Source organism: Capra hircus, chromosome 2 (genome assembly GCF_001704415.2).
Source record: "Capra hircus breed San Clemente chromosome 2, ASM170441v1, whole genome shotgun sequence".
In the NCBI taxonomy this organism is placed as follows: Eukaryota; Metazoa; Chordata; class Mammalia; order Artiodactyla; family Bovidae; genus Capra; species Capra hircus.
In genome coordinates this window covers 16,304,418-16,327,212 of record NC_030809.1, presented here as the reverse complement: position 1 = coordinate 16,327,212, position 22,795 = coordinate 16,304,418, and the positions used below count along the sequence as shown (strand labels likewise).

Below are 22,795 nucleotides of genomic sequence, written 5' to 3'. Positions count from 1 at the left end.
ACTCGAACACACCTGCACACACAAACGAGTACAAGCACACGTGTGCACACCACTGACACATTCCTACGCAGCCAGATATGCACACACCTACACATGCATGCACACACACAGACACACATGCACCCATAGACACATCTGCAGACACGTGCACCCAAGACCCACTCACATAAGGCACACCCTCACAGACACATAGGTACACTTGCACACACAGAACACACTTGCACACACAAGGACCCACCAGTGCACAACTCTGCCAGGCCTCAGCGCGGGAGGAGGGACTGCTAATCTAGGCTTCCCAGCTGCCACCGCCTTCCTCCCGGAGCCCCCAGGCCGGCAGGGGGCGCCCGAGGCCCCTTCCGTCCGGGCCCAGCGCTGGCGGGAGGGAGCGCGCGCGGGTGCCACCCACCCTTCGCCCTCTCAAGCTAGGTCCCCTTTGTTCCCCCACCCGGAAAGAGGCCGCCGCGCCAGGGAAGCACCCAGCCACAGAGTCCTCCAGGCGCCGATCCTGCGCGGTCGTCTTGGTCCCGGAGATGACCGAGTCCCGGCACACGGACCGCCACGACCACAGGGAGGAAGAGCCAGCTCATCATTGCCCACTGCCGGTCAGGCAGAACCATGCGGCCCCCAGGGCCCCCGCAAGCCCACTGCTTCACAGGCCTGCAGCCCTGCCCCGTACCCCCTTGTCTCCCTGAAAGTTTGTTAACTGTTCTCCCCTGGGAGAGGGCCACCCAGGAACATTGAAACAAGAGCAAGAATCCCAGAGGCAAGCCTTCCATCCTCCCCTTCTGCCAGTGTCCAGCTCTTCTGGCCCCAAGGAGCCTCCAGTGAGGACTTTGATTCCAAAAGAACAGAAGCCTGGGGGCCTACGTCTCCTTTCACTCTGAAACCTGGAATTCTGGAGCTGTGCTAGGCAGAGATTATATACAACAGAGTCGTTTAAGACCTGCCTCTGCTGCTAAGTTCAGGGCCTTGGGTGAGTGTGTGACCCTTCTGAGCCTCAGTTTTCCCATCTGTAAAATGGGCTTCCCTGACACTCCCTACCTTGCAGGTGGATGTGAGGATACACAACTCAGTGGAGACCTGGTGTGGGGCCCGGCGCACAGTGAGTGGAAGCTGGCTCCTGTCCCTGTGGTGATTCCTGTGTGCTGACCCCTTTCCTGACTGAGCCCCTGGACAAGGTTCGGACCCCAGCAGAGAGCCCCGCAGTACGTGCTCACTAAACCCTGGGACCGGCCCAGGATGGGGCAGCCTGGGGACGCTGCACCTGTGCCATCAGCAAACTGCGTGTGTCAGGGAGAGCCTGGCAAGACGCCAGGCCATGTTTTTCAAGTGGTTGGTTTCTCTGGGATGCAGGGCTGGGCTCTCAGCCCGGGTTCTTCCTCCTTGTTCAGGAGGGAGGGCTCGGCTGGCTCTCGCCATCTACTCCTCGCCAGCCCCTTCCCAGTTGTCCACCATAATTAGGCTCTCTGTGGCTCGGGAGGGGGTATCTTCGCCTTCTCTCCACCCCCAGACTCAGGCTTGCCCAGGGAGAGGATCCACCCGCCCTCAGGGGCATTGCTCCCCTCGTGCAGGCAGGTGGGGACCCCTGGCCAAGCCTGTGGCAGAGGAGAGCACTCTTGCCCTCGCCCTCGGCCTGGCCCCTTGCTCAGTGGTCAGCCGTGCGTGGGGCTCTGCAGGGCCCAGGAGGCTGCTCTCGTCATTAACGGCCGGCCTCACTCCAAGTGAATTAGCTGGTCCTCAGGGAGTGAGCGCTGAGGCCTGCAGGCTCCTGGCACCGGCCAGCGATTCATTCAACACAACCTCACCCCTGCCAGAGGCCAGCAGCATCCCTGCCCCCAGCCCAGCGGCCTGACTGGGGGCCGGGAGCAGGGCTGGTACCCAGAGCAGCCCAGGCTGCCTGTGCATCTGCCCCTGTCATCCTATTCATCGGGCTGCTCGTCGCTGGCTCCATGGCCCTTGCCTCCATCCACCAGCCCCTCCCATACATAGGCCTGGTGGCCTTGGACGCGTGCCCAGCTTCACCAACCTGGCCTGCCCTGCCAGGCTCTGTCTCCTGCTCCCTTTGTCCCCTGGGTACCTTGAGTGACCAGAGGGAGGCCCCCTCATCCTTTTCCCTCCTCCCTCTGTGCCTTCCTGACCCCCCCTCAACCGAAGCCCTGGGATCCACTTAACTGGTCTTGATGAAAAACAGAAGCTCAGTCTATGCATAGGAGGCTCCTCATAGCTAGCTGCCTGGGGCCAGTTCCTGCCAGGGGCCCTCAGGCCAGGCCCGCCCCCCTTCTTAGAACTAAGGTGGGTGGAGAAGGCACAACCTCGGTCTCTGCCACAGAAGCCCTTAGGAGCCCACAGGCATCCCCTCGATGACCACCCTCCGCACTTTCATTTACTCAGTAGGAGCCAGGTGTTGAGAGGCCGGTGCTGCTGAATGAATGGGTGGATGCCCTCCCCACACAGAAGCGACTTCTCTTCATCAACGCTTGTGACTCACATCTTGTCAAATCTCTCCAGCTTGAAAACCTTCCTCCTGCAGCTGCCGATTGGAGAGCATCCACATTTCATGGCTAGAGACCTGAATTCCAGGGCCAGCCGGTTGTCCATGAGCTGGATGATCACTCCCTTGAGCCAACCGTTCCCCGTGGTCGTGCGGGGCTTGTGGTCCCCCAGGCTGCCTCTGAGGATTAGACGCGTTTTATCTTGTGCAGGGAACACAGGGCATCGAGATACCACCCAAAGACAGCCACCGTGGACTCACTCCAAGTGTTCTTCCTGGGGGGGCTCCCTAGCACATATGCGGGCAATTTCCCCTGTATTGTTCTATAATCCTTGATGGTTGCTCTATAATTGCTCTCAAATGGTTTAATCATAATAAATAGCATCTGCAGAGCAGTTTACAAACTGTAACTCTTCCCGCACCCCCCTCCCACCTTTACAGAAAGAAACTGATGCTCAGAGAAGTTAATGAACTTCTCTAAGACCACACAGTGAGCAAGGAGGCAGAGCTCACCCCTCCCCAGGCTGTGGGGCTGGCAGGTCCCCAGGCCAGTGTATCCCCAGCTCACTGTGTCCCCAGTTCTGTGCAGGGGCGGGAGGCACAGGGAGCCTGGCAGAAGGCATGGAGGCTGTCTGGGATCTGATGGCTGGTGGGGAGGGGGCATTTCACCAGGTGTGAGGGTGTCCAGGCAGGACTGTATGCTCGCCTGTGGGTGCAGGTAGGCATTCAGGCTGAGACCAGGTGACCCCTAAAGGGGGCTTATTTAGGGGTCATACCTCCCAGGGTGAGATGTGGAACCAGCTTAGTGTCACAAACCCTTTTTGTTCTTAGGTTTAGGTGACTTAGAATCTTCTAGAAAAAGACTGGGCCAGATGAAATGCTTCCATTGGAACGAGAAGCAATGCTTCCATTGCTTCCAGTCTCACCCAGATAAACTGTTTTATTAGCTGTTGTTTGATTTGCTTGTGTGCTGTTGTTTTGGTCAGAAAACAGGCCTGAGGGAGGTACGTGGACTGGGCCCAGGAGCACAGAGAGGTGAGAATGGGAGGTGGGCATGCGGCAGGGAGGAGCGATCAGCAGGGGAGACCTCCAATCCACCCAGAGCAGCTTCCTCGTCTTTGAGTCCAGTTAGGAAGATGCCTCCTCTGGGAAGCCCTCTCTGACTGCTCAACAGAACTTGTCTGCTCTCTCCCCGGGTTTCTCCCTGTTGTGGCCCTTGTTACACTCAGTGTCTACTTTCCAGACTGTGCCTGTCTCCCTCAGTGGGTGGTGACCAGGGAGGGAGCCTGTGTGTGGATGCTAACATTTGGGAATGCTTAAAAATACAGAGAGATACAAAAGAAACTAAACCAAACACCTGTGTACCTGCAGAGAGCAGCTCTGTGCGCCAACCCCTAGATGGAAGGGGCGCCAACATGACTGCAAACACGGCAAGCACACGCTCATATTCACGCATGCGTGAACACACGTCTGGCTCACAGTAACAAAACCTGTCGCCAGACATGGCTGTGTGTTCACAGTTGCACTTCCAAAGGCACGTGCACGCCCATAATCAGGAGGTGGGAGAACTGGAATGGGGCCTGGTCCAGAGAAGGAAGTTGGGCCAAGGCCAGGGGTGTGGCTGCTGTGCACCGGCCGTGTGCCTGTCTGCCAAGGGTGTCCAGGCCAGCACCAGGCCTGCCCCCAGCTGTCACTTTCACTGTGTGCTTCTGTCCTGATTGGCAAGGCCCCCCCCATCAATGGAGAGCCCACAAGGAAGCCACCAGGGTTGGGGCTCCCTGACCCTATTTCTGGGGTTTCAGGCTGCAACACTTCCTGGCCTTTCCTGCCAGCCCCTGTGGCTCCTGGATGACGTACACACGGGCACAGCCACTGTGGACAGATAAGGACTGAGGTCTCCTGGGAGGTGGACCCATGGGCAGGGATCAGAGCCTTCAGGGTGGAGCTGGGTGACCTTGGGGCTAATACCACCAACCACACCGTCCCAGTGCCTTGAAAGGCAACCATCGTGAGTTCTGTGTGTGGAGAAGAGAAATTACCACCAAGTAATAATAAAGAGGCTTCCCTGGTGGCTTGGCTGGGAAAGAATGCGCCTGCCAATGCAGGAGACTCCAGAGATGCGAGTTTGATCCCTTGGTCAGGAAGATCCCCTGGAGAAGAAAATGGCAACCCTGTTCAGGATTCTTGCCTGGAAAATTCCCGGCAAGGAATTTTGAGGAGAGGAGCCTGGCAGGCTACAGTCCACAGGGTCACAAAGCACTGGACATGACTGAGCACACACACAACAAGCTCTGAGTTGTGGGCTGCTTTCCTGTTCAGATGTGAACAAAATGACTGCTGCCCTGTGTCCTGCAAGAGTTCCAGTCTCCCGCCCTGTATTCCACAAGCACTTCAGGTCTCTCCATCTGACCCCAGCTCAGCTCTAGGCCTGCACGGGCACATCTGGGGCTTCAAAACTCAGCTGGACTCAAAGGCTCTGAGCCTCAGACGGCGGCTTGGAATTTGAAGAGGGTCCCCTCCACATTGCGCTGGGAACTTGTGAGTCTCTCGGGGGCCCGTGGCCTTCCCCAGGAAGCCAGTTCAGGGAATGAAGGGGCTCCAGGCTGGGTAGTGGCTCTTTCCAGTGTGCTGCGGGGTCCCCTGAGGGACCAGCCGGGGAAACACCCAGGTTGACAGTCCCAAAAAAAGAGGTGGAGAGGCAGTCGGTGGCCCCCGTGCTCTGCCCACCTGGGGCTTGTTCCTGGGAGGGTTGGACCACACCTTCTTGTCCTGAGCAGTGTGCCAGGACTCGGGCCATCCCTTCCCTGTTGAGGAGGAGAGAGCCAAAGCTGAACCATCTGGTGGAAGCACCATAGAGGGGGCCATAGAGAGCAGAGGCAGATTTTTCAATCATCCTTAAATAATGCAGTGGATTTTACCATTTCTTGGAAAGTCCCCCCCAAGTCAAGAGAATGATAATAGGGAAATGGAGTGGGATGGGAGGGAAGTGTGAGGGAGGGGCAGAATCACTCAGCTGCATGGGGGCAGGTGGGGGATTCTGGAAAGGGCTGGGAGAGTAGGGGCGGCCACTTACAGAGCCAGGGCAAGGGCCCGGGGAGACCAGCGGTGGACGGCTCAGGTGGAGTAGAATGACCGGTGTCCACCCTACCAGTTCCCTCTGGGGGCCTTCATTTCCTCTCCTGTAAAATGGGGCACCTACCTGGATTGGCGTGAGGCTTAAACAGCATATAACCTGCAAGGAAGTGCTTTGGTGCAAAGGGCAGCAGTCTTTTTATCACGATAATTAGGCCTTAGTTCTAAAGCAGTGGTCCCCAATCTTTTTAGCACCAGGGACCAATTTTGTGGTCCTTCCCTGCTGGCTCAGCGGCAAAGAATCTGCCTGCCAGTGCAGGAGACTACCGGTTCGATCCCTGGTCTGGGAAGATCCCCTGGAGAAGGAAATGGCAACCCGCTCCAGTATTCTTGCCTGGGAAATCCCATGGACAGAGGAGCCTGGCAGGATACAGTCCATGGAGTTGCAAAAGAGCAATTGAACAACAACCGATTTCGTGGAAGACAATTTTTCTATGGACAGGGATGGCTTCAGATGATTCCAGTGCATTACATTTATTGTGTACTTTTATTTCCAATCTAATGCCACTGCTGGTCTGACAGGAGGTAAACCAGTACAAGGCCCGGAGGTTGGGGACACGTGTTCTGAAGTTCATAGAAATACCAAAAGGCCAACAGGAAAAAAAGAATGACTGAAGAGGTTGGGTTAAGGGAAAACAAGATGACCTCAGCATGCTCTGGAGCTGGGGAGTGCCCTCAAGGTGGGCGCTGGGCCTCTGGCAGCCCACACAGGAAGGAAAATGTGCTTAGTTACAAGACACAGAGGGTCTATAAAGAAAAACTAAAGCAAGTTATTTGGGAGAAGTCTTTTTTTTTCTGACCGCACTATGTGGTAGGCAGTACCTCAGTTCCCTGACGAGGGATCAAACCCGGGCAATGAAAGCGCAGAGTCCTAACTACTGGACTACCAAGGAATTCCCCAGGAGATGTCTCAGGAGGGTGTTATTTATTCCCATTTTACAGTTGAGAAAACTGAAGCTTATGGAGGTTTCACCTTGCCCAAGGACTCACATGCTAAGCCACAGAGGCAGGCAAGGAACCCTGCTCTAAAGGGCTCCTGCCCCCACCCACCCCCAACAGGAGGACAGCAGGGGGACCTGGAGTTTGTGCTTCTAACCACCAGGATACACTGCCCTGCTGGTGTGGGGGCCTGAAAGGAATTTGTCCTGTGGGTCACTATAAAGGAACATTGTGCAATGTTGGGCTTCCACAGCCCGCAGCAAGGCCATAGTCAATGGTAGCCTGGAAGGTGTTGTTGCCAACTGTCTACTGATGTCACGATAAAGCTCAATGAAACAGCCCAGGAGTATTTAGTTTTCAGTAGGCTAACTTACTGGTGAGTCCTTGGCCACAAACAGTTGCAAAATGCCGTTCTCCCGGGTCATCATATCCTGCCAGAAGGAATCCCGCCTCGCAACCAGAAATCACCCATCTGGGGAGGATTCTCTGCTCCTTCTGCAACCTGAAAGGCATCTATCTACTGGAGGACAAGCCCCTCAGCTGGTGAAAATAAACTCCTTACCAATCGACAGAAGAAAGTCCAAGAGCCTGTCCGTGCCTTTGGAGGGGGCAGGGGTGGGCACAGGCTGGTGGGGGCAGGATTGCTTGTGACCAGCAGCTTTTCCCTTTGAAAGTAGGAGCTATACCTGGTTTTAAAACCCAGCTCTGCCAGGTACCCTGGGCAACATCCACCCACTCTGTGCCTCTGTTTCCTGTCTCGTATTGCTGTTCAGTCGCTCAGGTGTGTCCAACTCTTTGTAGCCCCATGGACTGCAGCACGCCATGCTTCCCTGTCCATCACGATCTCCCAGAGTCTGCTCAATCTCATGTCCATTGAGTTGGTGATACCATCCATCTCGTCCTCTGTTGTCCCCTTCTCCTTCCGCCTTCAGTCTTTCCCAGCATCAAGGTCTTTTCCAGTGAGTCAGCTCTTCGCATCAGGTGGCCAAAGTATTAGGGCTTCGGCTTCAGCATCAGTCCTTCCAGTGAATAACGCAGGGTTGACTCTCATGAGTGTGGGTAACACACCACCCAGGACTGAATGGGTTAACGTGGGTCTGGAGTCCAGAGTCATGTCTGACCCAGACTTTGTTCAGTAAACAGGAGCTGCCTGTCTCACCACCCACTCTACTGCTTACACCTTGTAGCTCTGTCCCTTGCCGTGCCCCTGCTGGGCCGAGTCTTCAGGGTTCTAGCCTGGTAGCCAGGCCCCACTTGTGGAAGGGCACATTTGGAACATCTCTGCTTGTTTGGGGCAAGGCGGCTTTCAGAGGCGCCCTCTCCCCTCTGACCCTCCTGCCTCACCCTCGTGTTCATGCGCCTACCTGGCTGGTTTCCCTGTTGGAGCTGCCTAGGCCCCCTTGCCTGTATTCTACCTTACTTCTTTTCCTGATCTTAGCCTCTTGCCAAGCCTGATTTGCTCCAGGAAGCACCTCTGCCCTGGGCCTTTGAGTTTTCAGAGCCAGCCTCTGCCTGGGCCCCCACTGCTCATTGAGAGGGAGGGTGGGTGGCATGGAGCCCTGGAAGCTGGGCCCAAGGGGCTCTCTTCCTGGCCAGGGGGCTACTCTGCTGGCAAATCAGGCTCCTGTTCTGGATCTCAGCCCCACCTGTAAAAGGAGGCTCTTTCCCATTCTCTCCATCTGCAGAGGTGCTGCAGTAACTGTCGGAAGCACGTTCAGATTTTCTCTTCTCCTCTGGCACGGAGTTGGTGTTCACACCCGAGATCAGGGCTGGCTCCGTGGAACGTCGGGCCCAATCACACTTGATTCAGAGAAATAGAATGGTCACTTCTTGATGAAGTATAGCCAGATGTGCAGAACATAGGACCACGCCGAATGGGGGGATACAACCAGATCTGCCCCTGCCAACCCCAGCCTGCACGTATGCCCAGAGATCCCCTCTCATTTCAGCCCAGGTGATGGGAACCAGGGGGGGAGGATAAAGAAATTTGCTTAGAACCAGCGTCACTCAAGCCTAGGCACTCCTCGTCCTAGGCATCCTCCAGTCCCTGGCATGCCCCAACTCCTACTGGTGGCTCCATGAGGAAGAGAGGTGGGACTGAAGCGAGACATCATGGAGGACCCCAACCACTGCCAGGTGCTAGGCTTGAATGAAGCTGAAAGCTTCCAGTAACCAGGAGCTGGGGTTCTCAGCTATGGATGTTTCTTAATGCTGGTCCTTGCCTGCTTTGAGAGCCATTTCAATTCAAGTGGGGCTTCCCAGGTGGCGCCAGTGGTAAAGAACCTACCTGCCAACGCAAGAGACATGGATTCAACCCCTGGCTCAGGAAGATCCCCTGAGGAGGGCATGGCAACCCACTCCAGTGTTCTCGCCTGGAGAATCCCATGGACAGAGGAGCCTGGCGGGCTACAGTTCATAGGGTCACAAAGAGTCAGACACGACTGAGCAACTAACGCTCGACACTCATTTCAGGCAGGCTCACTTATTAACATTAATCATTAATTTCTGATTTCCCTTTTATCTGTTTCTACAGGTATTCAGAACACATTTTACTTCCATCATGGCTGCCTCTTGTTTAATTATAGTGGTGACTTTGAAGAACATTCTGGAATACATTTTACCATCCTAAAAGTCTTCATTGAGGAAACCTCCAACCTATCACATATGGCCCAAGAGGAGACTGGTTACTCCCTCGGTGATAGGTACTTTGCAGGGGGCGGTGGGGGGCGGTTCTCAACACTGTGTCTTGGCCAGGGACTTTGATGTGGCCCCGTGAATGACTCAGGATGGAGGGGGTACCGACAGCCGTGCTGTTCCCTCCCTGGAACCTGGGCTATATTCTTCCCTCCACTTAGCGATTGGGAAAACCGAGGCCTTGCCAGCAACCAGGTGGATGCGGAGGTGTCTAGCCCATGCTTTCAAAGTAACACTCTTGAAGCACCTAAGTGGCAAGAGAGAGTGGCCTGTCCCGGAGAAAGCTGCTGAGAGCCATTACATAGTCACAATTCTAGGCTTGGCCACAGCACTGTAAGTTAAGAACGCGCTGCAGCTGAGGAGGCCTGGGGCTCTTGGTTCAGGTGTGTGAGCTCTGACTTTCCTCTCAGGCTCTAAATGCCCATGGAGCTTGCGCTTCCTTAGAAGGGTGCTCCTCTTTTCCTTCTCTTGGGAGGTTTGTTCTCTGGAGTAACGTTTCATCCTGTCTTGAGACTTTCCTATAGAATTGTCTGAGCCTCACTTTTTTTCCCCTGTGAAATCCTCAGAAAACCTCTTGGAGGAGAGAACATTGCTTTAAAGGAGGCTGAAATCTCCTCCCCTCACTCCCACCTGGATCTGGAAACCAACAGATTCCTATGCGCTGCACGGCGCAGCTGCAAGCCCTCCCAGGAGGGTGCGGGAGGCCTGATCCCAGTGTCACCCGCTTGCTCTGTGATCTCTGCTAAGCTTCTCCATCCTTCTGCTCTGTCATGTGCAAACCAAATGCTCCTGGAGCCACCCTGGCTTCTCCACCGCAGAGAGGCAGCATCAGAGCTGGAAGCTGTTCTCGGACTGAGCACTGCAGGTCCCTTTTTCCTGACAGTGTGTCTCAGATTTCTTCAGGAATGCCGTAGTTACCAGCACACGAGTAAGGACCAGACCAGGGTAACCAGCCATCCGGTGTGTTTAGGCGTTTCCTGGTTGGACCACTGAGTGTTCTGAGCCCCAGAACCATCCAATCGATCGCCTTGCCTGCACTCCCCTTGGCTGTGAGAGGGGGAGCTGGTGGTGTGTCCTCCATCCCTCATATCTTCTCTGCTGTAATTGAGACTGCGGGTGGCTCCTCTGCCAGGGGTGACGGAAGGGTAGAAAGGTAGAAAAGACCCATTTAACAGAGTAGAGGGAAGAGGAACCTTCAAGATGTCAAAGAGCCGGCCTCTCCTAGCTTCAAGTTTAACCAGGTTGGGATTTCTGGCCTGGTCCAGACCACCGAGGTCCTCAGCTGGGGCCCACTTTTGGTTCCTGCCTTGCTGGGTTTCCATGTGGGGCCAGGCGTGGAGATGCCCCCTAAATGCCTCCTCGCGGTCACAGACCTGATTAACCTTTCTCCAGAGGCCCTGCTTTCGCGGCCAGGGCAACTGGGTGTGCGCCCACACATGTTCTCCCCCAGCCAGCACCTTCACCTGCCACCGGGATGCTAGGCCCACGCACTCACAAGCAGTACCCAGAGCTCAAGCAAAACACCCACTTGGGCTATGCAGGGAGGGGCGCTCACACAGACACACACACAGACACAAGGACGCAGGGAGGAAGGCTTGGGAAACGGTATAGCCCGGCAGAAGATCCATGGAGACACCAGGGCATGTGTGCTCGGGGGTGGCCAGGGTGTTGTACACAGCACACACCTCTCACCCCAAGCGTCCCCAGAACTCCAGTTTGGCATCAGTTTGGGAGCAGGCCTTGAACTTCAAGAGATGTCACCCTCCCTCTCCCAACCAGGCAGGAGCCTTTAATTGGCCAGACCTGTGTGGGTACCAGGGCCTTCTGGCCCGGCTCCCCAGGAGGACAGGCAGGCCCAGGCGTGCTGCACGAGAGAGCAGGCGTGTGGAGGGCGGCTCTTACACAATCCCATCCGGGCTCGGAAGGGCGGGAGAGTTGAAAGGGCCCTGGCAGCTCCCCAGGTCCTGATGCCTGGGCAAGGAAACCACAGCCTGAAACTCCTGGGTTTCTAAAGGCGGGTCTTTTGGAGGCTTGTTCCTCTCAGACTCTGTCTTTCCTCTGAGGCCAGAGGGGCTGCCGAGGATGTCAGGCACCGAGTCACAGGCTTCCAGAAACTCAACTCGGCTGGTTCCCTCCCTTCCCACCGAGTACAGGAAGAATTTGCTGAAGACATTGTTCCTTTGTCCAGAGTCCTGCGAAAACTGTGAAGCCAACCCACTTAGGTACAGATGGCAGCTGTAAAGTGGAATCCTGAGAACCCGGACAGCTTTCCTGGTTGTGCCAGACCCTATTTTTAAGCACTTTCTGCATATGAACTCGTTCAGTTCCCACCAGAACCCGTGGAAGGTAGATACTATTCTTGTCATCTCCATTTTTCAAAGGTGGGAAGATAACTCTCCCAAATTCACACAGAGAGCATATGGCAGAGCTGGGATTTGAACCTAGGCAGCTTTACTAGCATTGATATTCTTTTTGGTCTCTTGGGTATCGAAATTGTGAGATGACCAATTAGGAATATGTTGGAAATGGCTTTGGAGCAAGAATTATAAACTTAAGTGCCTACAGGGTGAGGCAACTGAAAAAAATGTGTGCCCCAGGCCAGCAGAGAAAGGCCTGTTGTCCAGCTGAGAGTGTGCAGGCCATACAGAGGTGTCCCTCATGCCGATTCCCTAAAACCAAAACTCGCCTGGAGGCCAACTGGGTCCCCTGGCTTAAAGCAGCTCTAACCTAAGCCAGTACGCCTCAGGCTGTAAATGACCAGGGACAGGACATGTGGGCTCCCAAGGCATTACCAGTTTGTCCTGGGGTGGGGGGTGGGGTGTTGAAAGGTCACAGAAGCAGCAAAGGGCAGAGAGGCACCAGTGAGTCAAAGTGACAGGGGAAGGGGAGAACAACCTGTTCAGAAAGAGCGAAGGAGGCCAGGGGTTGCCTGTCACTGGACATATGGGACTTTTTCCTTTTTTGGCTGTGCTGAGTCTTCACCGCTGTGCTCAGGCGTTCTCTAGCTGCAGCAAGTGGGGGCTCCACAGCATGGATGCTAGGCACATGCGCTTCAGTTGTTGTGGCTGGTGGGCTCCAGAGCACTGGCTCAGTAGTTGTGGCACCTGGGCTTAGTTGCTCTACATGAGAGCTTCCCAGATCAGGGATTGAACCCATGGCAGGAGGATTCCTAACCACTGGACCATCAGGGAAGTCCTAGAATGAGGCTCTCCATTAGCCTAAATAACACCTTCACTTCAGTTCAGTTCAGTTCAGTCGCTCAGTTGTGTCCGACTCTTTGCGACCCCATGAATCGCAGCACGCCAGGCCTCCCTGTCCATCACCAACTCCCAGAATTCACTCAGACTCACATTCATCGAGTCAGCGATGCCATCCAGCCATCTCATCCTTTGTCATCCCCTTCTCCTGCCCCCAATTCCTCCTAGCATCAGAGTCTTAGGAGGTGTCAAATACCACATGCCTACGGCAAGATGGAGGTTCAAGACCATAGTTGATTCAGGGCTCATTTAACAACAAAGATTTCCCCACTCTAAGGTTTTAGCCTCAACTTGGTCACTGATTCACTTGGTTACCGTAAGTTCCTTGTTATAATCCCTTGGTCCGCTTTCCTGACCTGTTAAAAAAGGAGAGTGATAGCATATTAGAGGTTGAACCTATAAATCTGCCGATTTTCAGTTGGTTTTGACATTCAAAAAAACATCAGTTTCATAAAATCCAACCCTATAATTGTCCTACCTACTTTGGAAAGTGTGGAGAATACCTAAAAATGCTTGAAGCATGAGCCAGAGGCTCACTGCCACCTACACAGCAGGCACCCAGTGTGTGCTCAGTGAAGGGAACGCTGGTTCCAGAATCAGGTGGGCATGAGCCTTACTTACCCACCTAGCCAAGCCAGCTGCACAGGGACAGCCGTCAGGCAAAGCAGTTCTTCGAGGGAAATTCACATTCACCCAGTTCCTCCCAAGATCTGCCCCTTCCCCTCGCCTCCCCTCCCCCGTTCACTAAGGTCAGAATCCAGAACAATCGTGACCGGTTTTCGGCCATGGACACAAGAGACGACTGCCCAAGGCCACTATCCATTTAGGGAAGAAGACTCAGTCGCTCAAATGCAGCGCAGAACAAACTCTCAATGCATCCGCGTTTCATGGACTAAACAATCCCTTCCAGGGTAACGAGAGTTTAAGGGTCGCGCCGCAGGAGGCGCTCTTGTACCCCATGTAAGAACCGCACAATCCCTCCACCTTTTGGGATAACGTGATACAAAGGAAGGGTCGCAGCCGCAGCGGCCAAGGAGACCCTTCCTACTCTGGGGCGAAGGGCGGCCCCGGTCTCCGTCTCAGCAAAGGCAACTGACGGCGGGCGGGAGCGGAGTGAATAAAAAGGTTGGGACGCGTGGCCCCGGGGGACACCATTTGCCAGTCTTTTGGTTTGGCAGGCGCCCGCCCTGGGGGAGAATCGCACCTCCAGCCATCGGGGCGCCCTGGGGCAGGGCGGGGACCCGGCGGGCGCCCCACCTCCGCGGTTGCGTACCCAGGACAGGATGGCGACCGCCAGGCAGCGGGAGGTGGCGCGGTGCTCTGTCCTGTCCAGCACCTGCCCCACGTTCCCTTCTGCCAGAGGACAGGGAGTCCGGGCTTCTCTTTTCCCCAAAGGACAAACTCGCTCGGGAAAGCCCCCACAGGCCAGCGGCCAGAAAGGCAGATGTAAACGGGGATGCGAGCCTGAGAAGCGAGCGACAGGGGGACCCCGACCCGAGTGGCGCCCCGGCACTGCGCGCCTGCTCCCGGCTGGGCAGCGGAGTCTGTGACCCGAGAGGGGTGCAGCCAGGCGAGTGCGCGCTGAGCTTAGTTAAGGTGGGGGGGGGTGTCTCGCAGTGGGAACAGGGCCACGGGTCCTTGACTTAAATAAAAAAGAAGGGCGACCTAGTCTCTTCTCGCCCCCCGACTTCAAGCACTGCTGGACTTGGCAATCGTCCCTCCTCCGCGATCCCAGACTCCGGGTTTTCTCCATTCCCAAACTGGCGGCCCCCAAGAGACAGACAGAGGAACCTGCCAATGGCAGGACGCAAAGCGTCAACTTTGTGTTCGCCCGCCACTCTCAGCCAGTGTGCGATCGCTTCTCCCGAGTCCCGCCTTCCGTGTCGGGCGCCCCCTTCTGGCAACACGAGGCTGAACACTATCTGTCGCCATCTTGTGTGTGGCACAGGTATTTTTTTTCTCTCGAACGTCTTTGCACTCACTTCGATCTTTCCTGCCACAAAGCCGGTGTCTCAGCTCGACAGTCAAGTGCGATGGCAATAAGAAGAGGGTCGCCTACGGTTTTTGGATCGTCCGAGTGGGTTGGGTCGCCACGTCACGACACGCTCGCCGAGCCCAGCGCCATCTTGAGTGTGGCGTCCAGATGGTTCCCTTCGGGCTCCGCGTGTTCTCTAAATGGCGCCCAAAACTTCAAGGAGCCCCCAAGGACTAGCCCACCCGGTCTGAGGGACGATTACTTCCCCTCGAATAACCTAGCAAGGAGATGTTCAAGTGCCCTTCACAGAGCTTTAAGTGGGGCAGGAGAGCGACACTCGAAGGCCGGGTTCTAGAAGCATCCCAGTAGTTGTCGCGACGGCAGTGACCGCTCGGGGCAGGCGCAAACCAGAACCCTTAAGTGCGGGCACCCGCTGTGTGTTGCGACGCCCGTGGGCTGTTCAGCTCGACGACAGAGCCCATACCGGCCCTCGAGTCCCCTCTGTGCACGAATACCCCCAATGTGAATGCTTGGCACGAAGCCCACTCGTCGGCTGGCTTTGGCGGCGGGCGCCTAGGCTGGGTAGTGGGCGAAGGGGTCACCTGCCCAAAGACTCGGGGCACCCTGAACTAGACGCGGATAGAGGACGTAGGGGGTGGCCCAGGTACGCGGGTCTCGGCCTCACGCCCTCTTCGCTCGTCGTGGGGCTTTCCACCGACTTGCGCTGGGAAAATTCGTGGTGGAACGTGCCAAGCCGCGGGGGTGGAGGGGTGAGCATCCCCGGGCACTACACAGGGCACCGCCCGGGGCGAGCACAGCCCAGCACCCGGCCTGCCCCTCCCCCTCGCTGGCAGCCGTCGTACGGGCCAGCCGCCTCCTCCTCCTCCTCTTCTTCCCTACCCCCCTCCTTCCGAGCATCCGCGGGGAGGGGTGAGGATGGAGTATGGGGAAGGTGGGGGCTGGGCGGGCAGCTTTGCCGCGCTTTGGCTTTCTGCGTCAGCAGCACCGAGCAAAACAGCGGCGGGAGCGCGCGCCCTGAAAGCGAGCGCGCGCCCCTCCCCCCGCGGCGTCGGGCAGCCGACACCCGGCAAACTCAGACCCCGAATGACAGGGCGGCCAGCGACTGCGCAGCACGGACGCACCAAGGCACTGCCGCTTTAAGCATGCTTGCCCATTGTTCGGAATCGAGCCAATGAGCGAGCGCCCGCTCCCTGCCCGCAGCCAATGGCGTTCGGGCAAAGGAGGCCGAGCGCCGCCCACTAATCTATATTAAAGGTTCTGGCGCCGCGTGAGTTCCCCACTGGCTGCTCTGAAAAGCCATCTTTGCATTGTTCCTGTCTCCGGCTTCCCCGATCGCCGCAGCCACCTCCGCCGCGCGCCATCTCCGCCGCCGCGGACTCCGGCAGCTTTACCGCCAGAGTCCTCGAACTCCCGCTTTTCTTCTCAGTCCGTTGCATCGGATCACCGGAGTGCCCCATCATGTCAGACGCGGCCGTGGACACCAGCTCCGAGATCACCACCAAGGTGAGGTTAGACGCCGCCCGCCCGCCCTTTTGGGGTCCGCGCGCCGCTACTGCCGGAGCGGTGTTTAGCGCGCCGCACCCGGTTCTGCCCCGAGCCCGCTGTTACTCCCATTCGCTGCGGAGCCCGCCCGCTCCCGGCCTAGGCTACTAGGTAGCCCACTCTTTGTGCGCGTGCGGGGGAGGGGGCGGGAAGCGCCGTGGGCAAACGTGATGGCCATCCGGGAGTGACCTGAGGGCCCTCAGGGACCCGGAGATGCGAGTGCGGAGGCCAACAGGCTCGAGGGGAGGCTGCTGAACGGGCTCCCGAAACTTGTTTGTGACTCTTAGGAGTGGCGGCCGGAGGATAGGGGCCAGGCTATGGGGTCGTCGGCCCACGGGGCGCGCTGAGATAACTTTGAAACTGGAGCGCTTTTGGAATCGGAACTGCCGGCGTTGGGGGGGGCCCGCGTGTGCGGGCGCGGACCGGCTGTGGGAAGTGGCGGCTCCGTGGCGAGCGCCCGTCCGCGGCGCTGCTCTTTGTTAGGCGCCGGGCGGCCGAGTTTTCGCGCCTTGTAGTGGATCCGAAGAGGTTTATCTGGGCTAGGCTCCGATAAGGCGGAGTGGGGCGGCGGGGCCGCGGTGTAGGTTGTCTTGCCGCGGAGGTGTGAAGGTCTCCTCCGCTCTGGCTGCCCTCGGGGAGGGGAGGTTGGTTTCCCGGGGTGTGGAGGAGTGTGCCAGGAGCAGCCGCCCGGCCTCAGTAATTCACCAGCGGTACCAGGCATCGCTGAGGAGGCGGCGAGCCCACGCGCCTGAGGGGAGGAAACGGAAAGTGAAGGATCGGCGCGCCGGGGCGACGATGGGCGCCCCTCGCGGCTGCCCGGGGGCACCGAGTGTGCGGCTGCTTCGGGGACTACGCGGGCGAACAAAAGCTGCGGCCACGACTACCTTCTTGCGGGCCGAGCCGCGCGCCGGGGGCTGTTGAGGCCCGGTGATGCGGATTCACTGCCCTCGGTTTTGAGATCCTGCGCGTTTGGCGCAGCTCCGCTCCTGCGCGGCGCGTCGGTCCCGCTCCCTGCCCTGGGGAGTGTCTCCGCCCTTGGCGGGAGCACGGCACTTTGAGAAGGAACCGCTTTTTTTAATCCTTTGGTCCTTATTCGTGCCCCTGCGGAGACAGGCGCGATTCACCTTGGCGTCTCCTTAACCCCTGTGCCCCTGGAGTCACCCCTGGTTCTTTCCCAGGGGCGACTCCCCGAGAGGAGCGGGGCTTGGGACACGGATCTCCCCCGGGGCTCTCTCCGGTCCTCTCTGGGTCCAGCCAGGGAACTAGTTTGAAGGAGAGGGTCAGCCCTTCCCAGCGCGGGGGTTCCCTTTTCCCCCAAGGTGATTTCCCGCTAGGAGCCCTAAATGCCCCTGTGGAATGCGTCTCCGAAGGCCTCGGGCTACGGGACTGCTAAAGCCCCGCGGACTTCGTGGCGGCCTCCCGCGGGACTTTGCCCGCCAAATACAGAGACGTAGGCCCGCGCATTTAGGCCTGCGAGGGGAGGCGGCGGGGGCGCCCAGAGGCCCAGAAAGACTGGAGACCAACTGGCGCGCGCCCGGCGATGCCAGTGCAGCCAGCGGGCGCCAGGTTTCCAGGGTCAGGGGCGCACTCCGAGGCCCGGGGGCCACGTGCTCCGCGCGCGCGGTGCGTGCAGAGGCCCGCGCGCAAAGCCCGCCGGGCGGGGGTGCGCGCCTGCGCGCCACGACCTCCCCGCCCCCACAACTCCCCGGGGCTCCGGCCGCCAGGGGGCGGGAGCGGGCGGTGCCGGGTCCGCGCCGTGTCGGACAGGGAGCACCAGGAGGATGCGGCCGGCAGGTGCCTCGGGGCCCTTCACCGGAAGGCGTCCGAGCGGCCTCCAGTTCCCGGGCTGCTCGAGCCTGTTTGTGTTGGCGGTAGTGTGCTGCACTGGATGGGAAAAATTACGGGGCAGTGGGGTGCCCGCGGCGGCGCTGCCCCTTGGGGCTCGTGGGAGGCGCGGCCTGACGGACACCGAACTGGCCCTCTGTCGGGCGAGAGAGCCACGGAGGAACATTTTGGCGCTCCCAACTGCCAAATTTCAGGGACTGCGCGCCTGAGTGCAGCAAGGCCTCACTCGGGCCTAGGAGTGTGTCGCCTGAGCCGGTGCCCAAGTCCAGGGCTGTGGTCTGCCTCCTCCTGGGATGGCTGTGGCTTACGGAGGGATCGGTGGGATTCTGGTGCCTTCAAAGAAAGCCCTGCGCTTGCCAGATCGTGGGCTCCGAGCTCGAGCTCGGCTGCGGGGCCTCTGGCTGGAGAAGCGGCTTCCCCAGTTTTGCCAGTTAGTTCCCTCCCATTCCCCTTCCCAGGCTAGTCCACCCACGGGAATCCTCCCGCAGTGTCAGGGCCCTCCCCCATTGCCTTATTTATTTATGGCACATACCTGCTGTCTTCCAAGAAGGATTTGTGAGAGGCGGAGCTCTCTGGTTGGAAACAACTCTGTGATGAGAGAGTGTGAGTGAAGTGTTCCCGGGCTCGTCTGCCCGGCCAGACAGGTTTCGGTCTGTGGTGCCACATGGCTTGTTTCCTAAGAAGCATGAGTAAAGGTGCGGTGGGAACCGCTGTCCTGGATCCGTTTTTAAAAATGTGTGTGTTTTTAAGGGTAGAGAAGTAGGATGAGATCCCGGCCACAGACACTCAGTATTCTTTGCTCTCTCCCACCTGCAGCTTCGAGCTTGTTACTTGGGACATCAGGATTGGCACTGAATCCCTCCTACCTGTAGATTCGGGCCCCTTTGCCAGCCCTAGGCTACTCAGAAGACTTACTGGTTCCCTTTTCCTTTTTGAAGGACTTAAAGGAGAAGAAGGAAGTTGTGGAGGAGGCGGAGAATGGGAGAGAGGCACCTGCCAATGGGAATGCTGTGAGTGTCTGTTGTGGTCATGACCCCCCCGGCAGCTCCTGGCCTGGAGTTCTTAAGACTTTGGGCTTAATCAAGGGTCGGGCGGGGGGCCGAGGCCTTAGCCAGTTCTGTATTGGGATCTCTGGCTGGAACTTCAGGGGTCATCTCTCCGGGGGTCTGGTCTGTAGAAGCCCAGGGTAGGGTCTGGAAGAAGTGATGTTGGGGGCAGAGTGATGTTCTGTCCTCATCAACAAGCTGCTCTGCTTTCTGTCGAGGAGAATGAGGAAAATGGGGAGCAGGAGGCTGACAACGAGGTAGACGAAGAAGAGGAGGAAGGTGGGGAGGAAGAGGAGGAGGAGGAGGAAGGTGATGGTGAGTAGCTTTGTTCCTCTAGTACCTTCTGGTCTTCCTAGCAGATGGGGAGGGACTGGGGTCTTTCTGGGGGGGGTGGCAGGTCCAAGGCACCACCTCCAACTGGGCTTGTAGCCACAGAGCCAGCATCTTTCTCACTTTAGGCTAGTGACTGTGGGGCTGTGCCCCTAGCACCACACTCAACGCCCACTGGAGAGTGCCCTCCATGCCCTGATCAGTTGGTTGGTGGGGCTTCTCTGGTTTTGCTTGGGTCTTACCTCTGATGACAAGCTGCCCGTGATGGGCAGTGTGGGTGCAGTGACTGCCCAGCTTGTCAGGCAGCAGAGATGGCTCAGCGGCACTCAACCCTGGTTACTCTGTTGCTGGAGATTGCCCAAGGAGCTGCAGTTTTCCTGTCATCGTGTCCACCCCCTCACCCTACCTGTTGCTGCCTGCCGCTGAGTGGGAGAGTCCCAGGAACCACTGTGCCCGGTTAGTTGAGGAAGGCAGAGCGGTTTACCTGGGCTTTGTTCTCACCAGGTGAGGAAGAGGACGGAGATGAAGATGAGGAGGCTGAGGCAGCTACGGGCAAACGGGCAGCTGAAGATGACGAGGTGGGTCTGGTCTGGCTTGAGTTGGGCCAGAGGGCTGGGATCTGAGACAGTAACACTGGAGGGCTTGATGGAACTTAAAAGTGGTTATAAGATGCGGTGTGTGGTCCTTCTCCTCTTGAGCTGGAGTGGTGGGAACAGGGGCCCTATGGAACCGCGCATGCCTGGTTTTAGTTTGGCCCTTAGGAGCTCAGCCAGTGGGTGGGTAGGCCCAGGGGATTGGAAGAGTCCTTGACAATCCTTCCCTTCCCAGGATGACGATGTGGATACCAAGAAGCAGAAGACTGATGAGGATGACTAGACAGCAAAAAAGGAAAAGTTAAACTTAAAAAAAAAAAAAAAAAGACCGCCGTGACCTATTCACCCTCCACTTCCCGTCTCAGAATCTAAACGTGGTCACCTTCGAGTAGAGAGTCCCGCCCGCCCGCCCCTGGCGGGCAGCGCCACCCACAGACGACAGCGCTCTCCACCACCCAACCAAAACCACAACGTGAATTTGCAACAGGGGAGGAAAAAAGAAAGAACCAAAACTTCCAAGGCCCTGCTTTTTTTCTTAAAGTACTTTAAAAAGGAAAATTTGTTTGTATTTTTTATTTACATTTTATATTTTTGTACATATTGTTAGGGGTCAGCCATTTTTAATGATCTCGGATGACCAAACCAGCCTTCAGAGCGTTCTCTGTCCTACTCTGACTTTACTTGTGGTGTGACCATGTTCATTATAATCTCAAAGGAGAAAAAAAACCTTGTAAAAAAAGCAAAAACAACAACAAAAAAAAACAATCTTATTCCGAGCATTCCAGTAACTTTTTTTGTGTATGTACTTAGCTGTACTATAAGTAGTTGGTTTGTATGAGATGGTTAAAAAGGCCAAAGATAAAAGGTTTCTTTTTTTTCCTTTTTTTGTCTATGAAGTTGCTGTTTATTTTTTTGGCCTGTTTGATGTATGTGTGAAACAATGTTGTCCAACAATAAACCGGAATTTTATTTTGCTGAGTTGTTCTAACAAAGCTGTCTCAGGCCTGGTTTTTCTGTTTTGGTTTCTTTAAGCTTTCTCCAGAGGGGCAGGGGCAAGAAGAGGGGAGGATCTTGAACCTGCTGTCCTTCCTGGGGACAGTGGGTTGGAGACCTCAGTTGGGGGAGGTGTGCCCCTTGGCACCAGGGTCTGGTGGGTGGCCATCCTGTAGTCAAGTACTGAGCTGCAACTGGCTAATGGGGACATGATGGAGCACTATAGAGCTATGGGCTGAAGGGGGAGCCACTTACCAGCTTCATCCCTTCCTAGGATTGTAGTGAGAGCATCTTCACTGAAATTGTTTAACCCAGTTTCATTAGAAATCTGCCGACATCTCTATAGGCTGGGGGAACAAGCTACATGTGGGGCTGCCCTCTGGATCCAGGAGGTGGGGTAGGGGGTTGTCCAGGCCCAAGTGAAAACTCAGGGCCAAAGATCCCAGAGATGCCACCTCCCTGTGGGACAGCTGCTAGCTGTGCCCTTCACCTCAAAGGCCTCACTGGATTATCCTGGCCACTGAATGGCTCCCCCTGGTGGTGACACGTGGCACCTTCTGGTCCCTTAGGACAGACATTCCAGGATACTAATGCAGACTAGGTTTAGTAACTAAGAGCTAAGTCTGACCATTGGGACCCTGTAGATTGTAGCCTGCGAGGCTACTCTGTCCATGGGATTTCCCAGGTAAGAATACTGGAGTAGGTTGCCATTTTCTTGTCTAGGGGACCTTCTGGACCCAGGGACTGAACCTGGGTCTCCTGCATTGCAGGCAGATTCCTTACCAACCTTGCACTTATTCACAACTCCGATCTCCAGAAGAAACAAATACCTCGGTTGGGGGAGAGACACCCTGCCCCTTCAGCACAGTAAGGGGTGATAATGTGAGCTGCTTGGAATTTTCAGACTGGTGAGGAGCTCTCTTAAGAACCTTCTGGGGTCTACAGATAAGCTTCATATGTCTGGTGTGAGGGTCCACAGAGGAGCCTCGTGAGTGATGTAGGGTGTCCACAGCAGAGCCTTGTGTGTGATGTGAGGTGGCCAAAGCGGAGCCTCGTGTGTGTGGTGTGGGGCGTCCACAGCGGAGCCTCCTGTGTGGTGGGGGGGGTCCAGAGGAGCCTCATGTGTGGTGTGAGGGGTCCACTCTGGAGCCTCGTGTGTGTGATTTGGGGTGTCCACACCAGAGCCTTGTGTGTGTGTGTGTGGTGTGAAGGGTCCACAGTGGAGCCTCGTGTGTGGTGTGGGCGGTGTCCACACCAGAGCCTCGTGTGTGTGTGTGTGTGTGTGTGTGTGTGTGGTGTGGGGTATCCACAGTGGAGCCTTGTGTGTGGTGTGAGGGGTCCACAGCGGAGTCTCGTGTGTAGTGTGAGGGGTCCACAGAGGAGCCTCGTGTGTGTGGTGTGGGGTGTTCACAGTGGAGCCTCCTGTGTGGTGGGGGGGGGTCCAGAGGAGCCTCGTGTGGTGTGAGGGGTCCACTCTGGAGCCTTGTGTGTGTGATTTGGGGTGTTCACACCAGAGCCCTGTGTGTGTGTGTGTGTGTGTGTGTGTGTGTGTGTGTGTGTGTGGTGTGGAGAGTCCACAGTGGAGCCTCGTGTGTGGTGTGAGGGGTCCACAGCAGAGCCTCGTGTGTGGTGTGAGGGGTCCACAGAGGAGTCTCGTGCGTGTGGTGTGGCAGGGTCCACAGAGGAGCCTCGTGTGTGCTGTAGGGTGTCCACAGTGGAGCCTCGTGTGGTGTGGAGGATCCACAGCTGAGCCTCGTGGGTGTGGTGTGGGGTCCACAGCGGAACATCGTGTGTAGTGTGAGGGGTCCACAGAGGAGCCTCGTGTGTGGTGTGAGGGATCCACAGCGGAGCCTCGTGTGTGTGGTGTGGCAGGGTCCACAGTGGAGCCTCGTGTGTGGTGTGAGGGGTCCACAGCAGAGCCTCGTGTGTGGTGTGAG

At 57.0% G+C, this 22,795-nt stretch overlaps 1 protein-coding gene and 1 long non-coding RNA gene across 4 annotated transcripts; both read left to right on the top strand.

Moving 5' to 3' along the window:
* Nucleotides 359-3,427, top strand: LOC108637527. Of its 2 annotated transcripts, none has more exons than XR_001919141.1 (3): nt 359-973; nt 1,049-1,205; nt 2,392-3,427. It is a non-coding gene; the product is annotated as an uncharacterized LOC108637527 (long non-coding RNA). The 2 variants fall into 2 exon arrangements; XR_001919142.1 differs by having other exon boundaries at nt 1,049-1,178; nt 2,392-2,891.
* PTMA (prothymosin, alpha) lies at nt 15,615-20,857 on the top strand. 2 transcript variants are annotated; one of them, XM_018058366.1, is made up of 5 exons: nt 15,615-16,012; nt 18,835-18,906; nt 19,164-19,257; nt 19,777-19,850; nt 20,101-20,857. In XM_018058366.1, exons 1-5 carry the CDS (start codon nt 15,968-15,970, stop codon nt 20,146-20,148), a joined length of 333 nt encoding a protein of 110 aa, XP_017913855.1. In that variant the 5' UTR covers nt 15,615-15,967; the 3' UTR covers nt 20,149-20,857. The 2 variants fall into 2 exon arrangements, with proteins under 2 accessions (XP_017913855.1, XP_017913849.1); XM_018058360.1 differs by having other exon boundaries at nt 15,771-16,012; nt 19,161-19,257.

Coding starts and splice junctions, on each gene's coding strand:
- PTMA (XM_018058360.1), top strand. CDS start 15,968: ATGTCAGACGCGGCCGTGGACACCAGCTCCGAGATCACCACCAAG. Junction 16,013..18,834: donor GCTCCGAGATCACCACCAAG/GTGAGGTTAGAC, acceptor TCCTTTTTGAAG/GACTTAAAGGAGAAGAAGGA. Junction 19,258..19,776: donor GGAGGAGGAGGAAGGTGATG/GTGAGTAGCTTT, acceptor TGTTCTCACCAG/GTGAGGAAGAGGACGGAGAT.